Here is a 12,067-nt window from a genome sequence, read left to right on the forward strand (position 1 = left end):
TAGCCTCAATGTTTTGCTGCCCACTATGCTCCTCTTGTGTCCAGATTGACAGCAGAATACAGCGAGAGTGTGGGGGAGCAGGAGAGAGTGACTAAAGAGATAGAGGAAAAGAGAGAGCAACTACAAAGTCTCCAGCCACAACTCAGTGCCATTCTCCAGGTGCCACATAATGATTGCTGCCTCTGAACTGTATTATACATCACTTATCACATTGTTTGCTTCCCTTACATAGGTGTTAAAAAAATGCTGACTTTCCGGTAACCCGACCTACGCCAACAATTCCTGCTGACCCCAATTTATGTTACGCAGTGATTTCAATAGTTCTTGCCATTTTGGATGTTTTCGGCACAGAAGGGGGACAGATTCCAGGCGGCCATTTTAATGCCACTGTCAAGCGACGCCATGGATAAGTTTGGATGTCTACAACTAGTGGAAGTCTGGATGTCTACAACTAGTGGAAGTCTGGATGGATCAGTGATGTGGTTGCTGTTGTGAAGAATGGCTGTCACATTGTATGAGCAAAAGTAGGCCTGTAATGCATCATTGACATGGACTCATGTTGGCAGAGCAGATAAGCATGATGTTATATACTGTATTTTATAACATCATGTTCTGACTTCTCCTTGAATACTCCTGGATGTTTATCCGGCCCCATAGCTCTATCTTCTTTCATCAATTCAAAGAAAGAAACCAACTAAACAAATAATGCTGGCAGACCAGATACCCAGCTTTACGTCCATCCATGGGCACTGACTAGACAGCGTATCGGCGAGTGTGCGTACCGCTTGTCCATCCTACCAGCCCTTACCACATGGTACTAAAAAAAATTAAAACCTCTTTATTTCTTAAAATATGTGGCTTTGTCGAAAACAGTGACTTTTTATTAAAACTGGGGATTCTTGTGGATGTGTGCATGTGAATGAATCTTTTGTTTATTATGGTAAAATGTGTGTATTTCATTTACCGCTCATTTTGGGAACTAAAATGGTCAGTCTTGTTACAACTTGATGTGACGGTCGATAAGATCTGGCGATGACGTCACGGCCGACAAACGCATTTTTGCAGAGCTCCGGTATCTCAAAATTTGGCACTACACTGCTGTATCTAAACACAGCCTCGATTGCTCCTGAAATATAAAAACGCGGGTGGTGTATAAGCACAGCCTTGTTCGCTTTCGAAGTAATTAACCCAAAAAGCACGGGTGATGTATCAAAAACGTTGTCTCAATGGCTCCTTGTTTCGAAAAATACAACTCGAGTTATGTATTGAACCCAAAATTTGGCTATTGCTTATGTGCATATATAACACAACGTGCTTGTATAGCTTGGATAGATTGCAATTCCACTGGGCCTGAAGGAATGATCCTACAGGCCGGAAGGCTTTTGAAGCCTGGGACCTAGACAAACTGTGTGCCTCGGAATGCCTGTGACGCTGATGGGCTGCAACCTTTCCACATTTGATGATGCTTTTAACAGTCGTTTTTGGTCTTTTTCACACTGAAGAGAAAACTTATAGGGGAGGGGCAAGGCCATTGTGAAAACAGTATAACATTTCTGAATGTCTTGGGCCAAATGGAGCAGCAAAATGGCAGACATGCAATTAATTTTTGCAGGGGAGGATTCAAATTCCAATTGTGGGTGGATTCAGGCCACCTGTCCAACCAATTGTTGTAATGAAACGTACATACACATTTTGAGGTTCGGCTAATTAGCTCACCTGGAACGAAGTTCAAGGGAGCTTACGCGATGGCGCCTCGTCCGTCCGTCCGTCAGTTCGTAAACACTTGAAACTTATCCGAAACCGCTGATGGGATTGCGACCAAATTTGGCACAAATGATACTTGTTGTGTTGTGACTAAAGTTTGTTCACAGCATTAAAAAAAATTGGGGTTTCAGGGGGTTTACCGGGGTCAAAGTGGATCCAGGTTTGACCCCCCCAAAATAGGAATTTGCTTTTTCCTCTGAAACTACACACACAATTTCGATGAAACTTTACCACAACCTTAATCACCCGTGATGTACCAAAGTTTGTTCATGGCATTTAAAAAATCTTTCCCTTTGGGGGTGAAAGGGGGGAGGAGTCAAAGTGGGTCCAGGTTTGACCCCCCAAAATAGATATTTGCTTTCTTCTCTGAAACTACACACACGATTTTGATGAAACTTCATCACAACCTTCACCACCCGTGATGTACCAACGTTTGTTCATGGCATTAAAAAAAATCTGCCCCTTTGGGGATCTACAGGGGAAGGTTGCCCCCCAAAATAGGTATTTGCTTTCTTCTCAGAAACTACACATGCAATTCTGATTAAACTTGACCACATCCTTAATCGCCCTTTCAGTGTTGTACAAAAGTTTTGTTCCTGGCATTTAAAAAATTGGGGTCTAAGGTGGTCTATGGGGGGGGGGCTTGCCCCCCAAAATAGGTATTTGCTTTTTTCTCAGAACCTACACACACAATTTTGATGAAACGTCACCACAACCTTCATTATCTGTGATGTTCCAATGTTTGTTCAAGGTATTGGAAAAATTGGGGTCTAAGGAGGTACACTGGGTGGGTGGGGGGGGGGGGAGATTTCCTCCCCCAAAATAGGTATTTTTTTTGCTTGTTTAAAGTCTTATGATTATGTTCGTATGATTCTACATGCTGCCCTGTCTTCTAGCAAGCATTCAAATTAGTTTAAAATACCTTTAGTCAGTCCAGTATACTGTTTATTCTACCAGGTGAGTGCCAGGGGTATTGCCCTATGTTTTTTGGTTATTTCGTAGTACAGTATTTATCCGAAGTAACAGAATGGGTCCCGGTGTCAGGCCTTCCGTCCGTACATACGTACATTAACATTTGATTAAAACATCTCACAAACAACCCAACCGATAAGGACCAAATTTGATATGATGCATCAGGGCAGCAAGTTCACATGGGGTTGTTCTCTCCAGCCAGATGCACCCCTAAAGAGAGGGTGCAAGGAGGGAGGGGTTGCCCCAAATATTGGTATTTCATTCAAAAATCTTCTCAGAAACCGCCAGACAGTTCCAGACGAAACTTGTCACGAGGCATCGGGACCATGCCCCAACCGTAAGTTGTGTTCTTCGTGGTCGTATCTCCCCTGGAAATGGAGCCACGGGTCCCCTCTCTGAATCCCTCATTTTCACTAAAACATCTCCACAACTATCTGAGTGATACAGACCAAAATTTGGTACAATGCATCAGGACAGTAAGCTCTCATGGGTTGTGCTCCCCATCTGGATCCGCCCATTTAAATGAGGTTAAAGAGGGGTTTTGCCTCAAATTCAAGTAATTGTTTTTGAAATGGGGAAATTAACCGTCAGTCTCCCACGGGGTGATTTTTAGCTCACCTGGAACGAAGTTGAGGGAGCTTATGTGATGGCGCGTCATCCGTCCGTCAGTCAGTAAACACTTGAAACTCCTTCTCCTAAACTCCTGAAGGGATTGTGACCAAATTTGGCACAAATTATAATTGTTGTGTTGCAACTAAAGTTTGTTCACGGCATTAAAAAGATCGTGCTCTTAGGGGGTTTACCAGGGTCAAAGTGGATCCAGGTTTGACTCCCCCCTCTCCCCCAAAATAGGAATTTGCTTTTTCCTCTGAAACCACACACAGTATTTCGATGAAACTTGACCACAACCTTCACTTCATCACCTGTGATGTACCAAAGTTTGTTCAAGGCATTCGAAAAATTGGGGTCTTAGGAGGTATATGGTGTTGGGGGAGGAGGGGGTTGCCCACCAAAATAAGTATTTATTTCTTTGTTTGTTTAAAGTCTTATGATTATGTTAGTATGATTCTACATGCTGCCCTGTCTTCTAGCAATCATTGAAATTGGTTTAAAATACCCTTAGTTGGTGCAGTATACTGTTTATTCTACCAAGTGAGCACCAGGGGTATTGCCCCTATGTTTGAGTTTGAGCCCCTGTCGTGTCATTGAAATAACACCAGGTGGGTTGACTCAGCCTGTCATCCTTCCGAGGTCAGCAAAATGAGTACCTGCTTACTGTGGTAATATAATCCGTTCGAGTATCCTTCGTCAGAGTGGCGACCTGTCGAGAATTGTACTCCTTAGCCAATTAAGCTGCCTTGACAACCCAATGCGCCTCATTCCATGAAAGGAATGGTTATTACTATCAAGAGGTCAGAGGTCATGTCCTGTAAAAATGTAATACTTGAGAACAGCTGGAGATTTTAAAAATCAAACTTGTTACAAATATGTATTAAGATGTAATAATGTTGGCGGAGGCATATTGGTCAACATCGTGACTTTGGAGAGTGCCATTCTAGTTTTATCAAATTATGATAGGTCATTAGGTCATTAGTCGGCTGTCGCTGTCGATAGGTCATTAGTAGGTTCTTATTCAATGACGAGCATGAATATGTGAACAAAGTTCAGGAGTTTGTAGGCTTGTGTGACCGTCGTTATTTTGTTCTTAATGTGAACAAGACAAAGGAAATGATTTTTTATTTTCGACACTTAGCAGGTGTCCATGACGCTTTGATTGTTCATGACCATAGTATAGAGGAAGTCCCTGAGAATAAGTATTTGGGTACAGTGATTGATAACAAATTGAAGTGGATCAGGAATTCCCAAGTGTTGGCCGGTAAAGCACACCATAGATTGTACTTTTTAAGGAAACTGAAAAAGTTTAATGTCGACAATAGCATTTTGATTCTTTTTTTTAACCATTCCTTGGTTCAAAGTATTCTTTCCTTCAATTTTATGTGGTGATTTGTAAAAAGAAAATGTGAAAAAAGCTGGAAATACCTATGAAGATTGCCCAGTGTGTGATACAAACAGATCTTCTGTAAATTTGTACCTTGCAAGAGAAGCGTGCTGTGTTGAAGGTCCACAAAATAATGCAAGACCCCTCATACCCACTTCACCATTGTTTTTGTTTAAATCATTCAGGCATTCATCTTTGTGTTCCATATACCTCTTCTTGTCGCTTTCAACGATCTTTTGTACCAAATTCAATTCACATGTTTAATGCGAGTGTGGAAAAGGTGGGATGCTTCCCCCTTCTCTTCTTTGAATTTAATTGAATTTGAATTGTATTGAACTGAATGGCAAGTGGAAGGAAAATTTCCACATTTTTATGTGGACAACAATAAAAGAATATCCAATTTTCAAGAACACATTGTGTTAGGAAACCTGGGACTGCCTGTAGTACAACAAGACTAAGCAAGCTTAAGGTATGCATTTGGTTGTCATATTTTGTCTTCTCATTTTGAAACGTCACTGAATATTTCAAAACAATTCACAGCGGGATAAAAGTATTTTTGTTTAATATAAACTGCAGCTGTTGCAGATGTGGGTTTCTAAAGGCTTGCACCTCTGATCACAGGCGATGGAGCCGCTGCAAAAAACGCTAGCAACACCTGATCTCAGCCCTTTGGAACCAACACCAGCTGCATGTAGCCTGCCCTCACCGCTTTACTGCCTGTATGTACAAGCCTCAGCCTATGCCTGTGCCTGTGGTAAGTACATTCATTTTTGTGTTCCTGGAAGTCAAACAGATAGGGGTGCCTTTTGTAGACCTTCATTGGGTGTGGCATTTGAGAGTTTGCAGTATCAGAGTGAAGAAGAGACTGCCGATATGGATATGTACAGTGCCGATTGACTGCGTTCTATGGGTTTTTTGGGGTTTTTTTTTTGGTATACAACATCAAGGCTCGTGAGCTAACATTAATCACACAAAAAGTCAAACCGACACATAAAACACAAAATAAGGGGAACGGTAGACAAGATGGGGAGAGAGGGGGAAGGACACAAACACAACATTTGAGAGCAGGGACATCGAGAGAACTGTGGGAGGGAGAGGGCTTGGGGGGAGGTGGGAGAGGTATAAAACATATGGACACTGCAAGGACTTCCAGGAAAGAAGTTGGAATTTCGAAAAAGTGCATCTGGGGTGAATTAGCGGGGATAGAAAAGATCAAGGTTTGGATGGGGGAAGATAAGAGGTAGTGGTGAACAGCTGTTTTAAAGACCTGGAGGGAGGAATGGGATTGAAGGGAGAGGGGGAGTTTGTTCCAGAGGCGGGAGAAAAGGGGAATGAAAGAGTGAAGGTGAGCAGAGAGTCTTGATTTTGGCAGTTTAACCATAAGAGGGTTGCTGGCAGATCTTGTGTGGCCTGTAGGAATATTTGGGGGACAGAGCACAGAGAGAGCTGGGGGAGCAAGGCCGGAGAGGAGTCGGTAGAAGACAGAAAGACCACCAACCTGCCTGCGGTGAGTGAGTGAAAGGCCCTCGGAGTTAGCTTCATCACAGGAGATTCCAATGATTCTGAAAGCTTTGGCTTCAACAGCGTGAAGCCAAGCTAGGTGTGAGGCAGGAGCACCGGTCCAGAGGGGGGAACAGTATTCCATTGAGCTGCGGATGTGGTGAGGAGCTCAGGTGTGCCAAGAAAGGACTTCGCACGACGGAGGATGCCCAGTCGGCAACTGGCTTTGGAGGCCAGCTTGGAAATGTGGTTTTCCCAAGAAAGATCATGGCAGATAGTGAGACCCAAAAGCGTGAGCGACAGAACTTCTTGGAGAGGATTGTTGAGAAAGTAGATGGGAGGGTTTTCCAATCGGTCTTTTCGGAGAGACATCGTAAGAGTGTGAGATTTGTCAGGATTGAAAGACATGTTCCACTTGTTTGACCAGTCTGTGATTTTGTCCAGGTCTGCAGAGAGTGAGGACGCTGCAGACTGCCGATCTGAGGGATGAGGAATGGAGCGGCAGAGAGTGGAGTCATCAGCAAAGAGATAGAGAAGATTTTCCAGAGAGTCGGAGAGATCATTGATGAAGACCAGAAAAAGCACAGAGCCCAGAACACTACCTTGGGGAACTCCAGCCAGAACAGGAAGGGGCGATGAGAGAAATCCATTCAGGGCCACACGTCGACTATGACCAGAGAGGAAGTCCGCAAGCCAAGCGTGGAGATTTCCATGGATACCATAGGAGAGTTTGGTGAGCAGAGCTAGGTGCCAGACAGTATCGAAGGCACGTGATATGTCAAGGGAGACAGCTCTGATTTCCTGTTTGGCATTGAGGACCTCCATCCATTGTTGAGGCAGCAGAAGCAACATGTCCAGAGTAGAATGACCTGGTCTGAATCCAAATTGATGGTCGGAGATCGAGCCATTGGAGAAGAGGAAGGATTTGATATCCGAAGCAATAATGGATTCCATGACTTTGCTGATAATTGGGAGCAGGCTGATTATGTGTAGTTGCAAGGATCTGTTTTTGCACATTTTTTGTGTAAAGCGGTAATGTTTGCTGATTTCCAAGATGCTGGCAGATGACCTTGAGCAAAAGAGAGGGTGAAAAGAACAGAGACGGTGAGATAGAGCGGCAGAGCAGGATTTTAGGACCCGTGGGCTGATGCCGTCTGGTCCAGTTGCAGAATCAGAGATGAGGTTTGACAAAAACTTATCCACCTTGTCAGGAGAGAAGGACACAGAGTCCAGGAGCAGTTGGGTTTGACTGGGTCAGGTGGTAACAGAGAGAGATGGGTTTGGTACACAAGATTTTGAGGCAAACACAGAGTTGAGGCATTCGGCTTTGTCAGGTGCGGTGTCAACTGTGTAGCCATTTGAGGTAAGGGAGGGGATGGAGGGGGAACAATCACCAGAAACAGATTTGACCAGGCACCACCAGGATTTGGAGGAAGGAGACAGGTTTGAGAGTTCAGTCTTTGAGAGTGGAGAGATATTGTTTCCTGGCACTCCTGAGGGTAGACACACACTTGTTCCAAGCTTGTTGGAAGGAACTGAGATTGCCTTCAGTTGGATTTGCCTTCCAAGGGGCAAAGGCAAGTTGTTTCAGGGCAACTGCCTCACCACAAGATTCAGTGTACCATGGACGAGACGAAGGGTAAGACAACTGAAGACGAGATGGGATAAATGTGTGCATGAGAGAGAGCAGTTTGCTTTGGAAGAATTCCCAGGAAGAATTGATGTCAGAGGCAGTAGAGATGGGAGACCAGTCCAGATGATTGATGGCTGCTTGCAGACCGTGCCAGTCAGCCTGAGTGAAATGCCAGACTCGTCGATGCTGAGGAGGCTCTCTGAGAATGGCCAGAGAGATGACCACTTTAACAAGCACATGATCAGAAGAACCGATTGGAGCAGAAGAAGAGCAGCAGACATTTGCAGGGAAGTTTGTCATAACCAAGTCTCGAAGAGAAGATACTCCATTGACTGAGATCCGGGTCGGGAAATTGACAGATTGTCTCAGTCCCAATGAGTCACAGAAGTCCTTTGCTGCAGTGCCATGGCTGGTGAGAGAGGAACCCACACCCAGCCAGCTGGCATGATGACAGTTGAAATCGCCACATATGAGGAAGAGAGAGTTGGGATGAGTTGACAGAAGTTGGTCCATGTTGTCAGACAGCGACATGTAAATGGAGTCATCACTGTTTGGAGGACGGTACAGAACACACATGAACAAAAGGTGGGAGCGGAGAGGACGCCGTAGCCAGAGGTACTCCTGGGGTTGGGGTGGAGAGAGGGCAGTGCAAGGAGAGTGAGGAAGAGAGTTTTTGATAAAGATAGCAACCCCACCACCAGGACGACGCTCAGGTCTATTATACCGGAGGAGGGAGTAACCAGGAAGAGATATTAAGGAATCAGAGACATCTTGAAGGAGGAAAGTTTCTGTTAAGCAGATCAAGTCTGGATTGTCAGAAGCAACCTGAATGGAGAGATCAATCAGGTTTGAGCGTAGGCCCCGGATGTTTGAGGTCCATATCGTTAATGAGAAGAGAGGAGGAGTTTCGGGTGCAGGAGAGGGGAGGGGACGGGTTGGGGCAGATTAAGGATGAGAGGGGGAGGTGGTAGGAAGAGCAGTTGATAGTGTGTCAGAGATTACAGAAGAGTTACAAGAAAGGGAAGGATGAGGACGAAAGGTTTGACGGTGATGGGATGAGGCACAGCGAGGGGTTCTTTGAGGGGTGGCAGAGCAAAGTAGAAGGTTGGGGGAGGTGGAGGTATGAGATAGAAGGGAGATGAAGTGGGGAGGAGGCATCTTTGAGAAGGAGGTGTGAGGGGGGAGAATTGGAGAGGGATGGTAGGGGGGAGATTTGAAGGGGAGGGGTCTGCGGGGGGAGTTTTGAAGGAGAGAGGTTAGGGGGGAGTTTAGGAGGGGAGGGGCAAGGGGGACATTTGGAGGGGAGGGGCAAGGGGGGACATTTGGAGGGGAGGGGCAAGGGGGGAGTTTAGAAAGTGGATGATTAACGAAAGACGAACATTTATAACAAATTGGGTTTTGTTGTGATTTTCAAGTTAGCGATCCGTTTAATAACGATGGAGGAGGGGTGGAATGAATGTGAATTTAGAGCATGTGGTGATTTCGAATTATAAGAGATTAAATTTTTTTTTGAAGTGGAATGAGTTGGAGAGGAAATTGAAAAGAGCCTTTTAAATAGGAAGAAAACAGCATGTTGTAATATACCACTGAATAAAACTGCAGGGGAAAGTTTAAACATATTTAAACAGAACCGTGAAGAAGAACAATGTAATATTCACAAAAATACCAACGGGGAGAGGGAGCCTAGAGGGACAACCATGAGTCACGTGAACAGGGTAAAAGGTGTCAGCAAAAGGAACAGGGCAAAACACATCTGGGGAATGGCGTGAAAATGGGGGTGAAATGGGGGTGAAACACGTGGTCGAAGAACGAACGAACGAAAAGAACAAAGAAGGAAATGTTTATTTTTAAAATCTTTTTTTTTTAAGTTAAGAATTTTATACAAGGAAGTATGGGGTGAAAAGACTGGGGAAAAACTGAGAGAACGAGAGTAGAAGGACCACAATCGACCACTGAGAGAAAACAAGCCTCAAGGTAGGAAGCTTCAAGAACTGAGCTGCAAATTACACGGCACGAAATACTGGACTATTATATACAGGTATGAAAGATTAACACCGATAATCTTCCAAGGGATGAACTATAGGTGGTACACACATGTAAGATAAATACAGTTTCGACAAAAATACAATTGTGAACAATTACTTAACTTCGAGCGTGCGTGAAGATCGGGACAGTTTCGAAAAACCATGACCTCCCCCCCAACACATGCGACTCAACATCTTATTAGTGTAGAAGGGTGGTGTATATTCTGTATAAGAAAGGGGTGGTGCTTCAGTTGCACTGAACCTCTGGATTTTTTTAAACGACATTTAAAATCATTATTGTATTAAAATTGAAGTGTAGACTTGAGCACTGCTTGGGGTATCATGTTCTATGAACTCTCTAGTTTCACATGCATCATTTTCTGTCCAATAATGTTGTTGACAGTCATGTCAGTACTGTTGTTTTGTTAATCGTTACAAATTCAGTTCTGGTCCTTTGCCTATAGACAAACGCCTGATTGTGAGGGTTGCTGGCAATGTGGAAGAGGCACGTAACCTGGACAAGCAGCGGGACACTTCCCCAGGTATCTTTTCATTGTAACCCTGGGCTTCTCAAAGGTCATTCAATGTATTCGCACTTGTGTGGTGGTGGAAAGCTTGGTTGGTTGTGCTGGAAATCCACCTTTTGCACTGACACCATTGTGATGTATGATGTGGTTGTACAGAAGAGGAGAGTGAGTCTGAGCAGGAAGAGGACGCACCACAGCCGGTAACTCATCTTTGTATGACCACCTTGAATCATTAGCATCATTCCTCAGCCATTGTTGTACATTATATTCTCCTTATGACATACTGTATTTTATTCACAGTGGCCATAATAACCTATCCTTCTCCTGATTTACAAACAAGAGACTTGCCTTGTGAAATATTAGTGGACCACTCCCATTCGTGAGTGGGGACTCTCATGATGGGGTAGCAGGACTTGTGGGGTTGCAGTATGTGTCGAGGTATATGAAAAGGTTAATGCCCATAAGCCGGCTCTTGCTGCATGCTGGGTTTCTGTTCTGGATTCAGTGTTCTAACAAAGACAGACATCACAACTAGATTGAAAGGAAGAGTTGTTGAAAGTATGAATGAAATAGTGCTGAAGTGATACCATCGACTGGACATGAATTGCCTGCTTGTGAGCCTCACTGAAAAATAATCGAAAATTGGTGATCGCTGTCTGGGTGCCAGGCATTTGGAAAGGACAGTAAAATTAAATGAAGGATATATAATGTCTCCACACACACATATGTATGAATTAATGTCTCCACACACATATATGTTTGCATATGTTTTTACATATATGTATATTGGTTCACGAGTTATCAAGTGACCACTATATTCGTCATGTGTGTGCATCTGTCTGTGTGTGTCTCTGTGTATCTGTGTGTCTGTCTGTCCACAGCATAACTACCCGATGATGTCATCTGATCTTGATGAAACTTGGGTGGGAGGTTGATATCATGATCGAGTTGTGTCCTGCCTGTGTTCTGTCCTGTATAAAGTGTACTTGTGATTGATACGGTCAGACTGGATAAGGATAAGGTCATTGATAAGGTATAAAGTGTACTTGTGATTGATAAGGTCAGACTGGTTAAGGATTACCATCGAGTTATGTCGAGGTACAATCTGGGGAAGCCTACAAAAAAATTCTGCTGCATTGAAGGTTCCCAAGAGCACAGTGGCCTCCATAATTCTTAAATGGAAGAAGTTTGGAACAACCAGGACTCTTCCTCGAGCTGGCAGCCCGGCCAAACTGAGCAATCAGGGGAGAAGGGCTTTGGTAAGAGAGGTGACCAAGAACCCGATGGTCACTCTGGCTGAGCTCCAGAGATCCTGTGTGGAGATGGGAGAATCTTCCAGAAGGACAACCATCACTGCAACACTCCACCGATCTGGGCTTTATGACAGAGTGGCCAGACGGAAGCCTCTCCTCAGTGAAAGACACTCGAAAGCCCACTTGGAGTTTGCAAAAAAGCACCTAAAGGACTCTCAGATTGTGAGAAACAAGATTCTGTGGTCTGATGAAACCAAGATTGAACTGTTTGGCTTCCGTCTGGCCACTTAAATATGTGTTTCACACGCAGCATGTGTGGGGTCCGAAATCAACCATAAAGGAGACGGGATTTATTCACAGGCTTGAACAGGCCCCCCCCCCCCCCCCCCCCACCC

At 44.4% G+C, this 12,067-nt stretch overlaps 1 protein-coding gene across 1 annotated transcript in view; it reads left to right on the top strand.

Annotated features, from left to right (window-relative positions):
• THOC5 (THO complex subunit 5) overlaps positions 1–12,067 on the top strand; it is a 40,488-nt gene that overhangs the window by 16,328 nt on the left and 12,093 nt on the right. The window contains exons 6-9 of the mRNA XM_068110076.2: positions 45–159; positions 5,357–5,489; positions 10,357–10,434; positions 10,576–10,619. Coding sequence (XP_067966177.1) covers positions 45–159; positions 5,357–5,489; positions 10,357–10,434; positions 10,576–10,619 — 370 coding nt within the window. The remainder of the gene's footprint in view (positions 1–44; positions 160–5,356; positions 5,490–10,356; positions 10,435–10,575; positions 10,620–12,067) is intronic.

Source organism: Myxine glutinosa, chromosome 3, assembly GCF_964187855.1.
Source record: "Myxine glutinosa chromosome 3, kmMyxGlut1.1, whole genome shotgun sequence".
NCBI classification, from domain to species: domain Eukaryota; kingdom Metazoa; phylum Chordata; class Myxini; order Myxiniformes; family Myxinidae; genus Myxine; species Myxine glutinosa.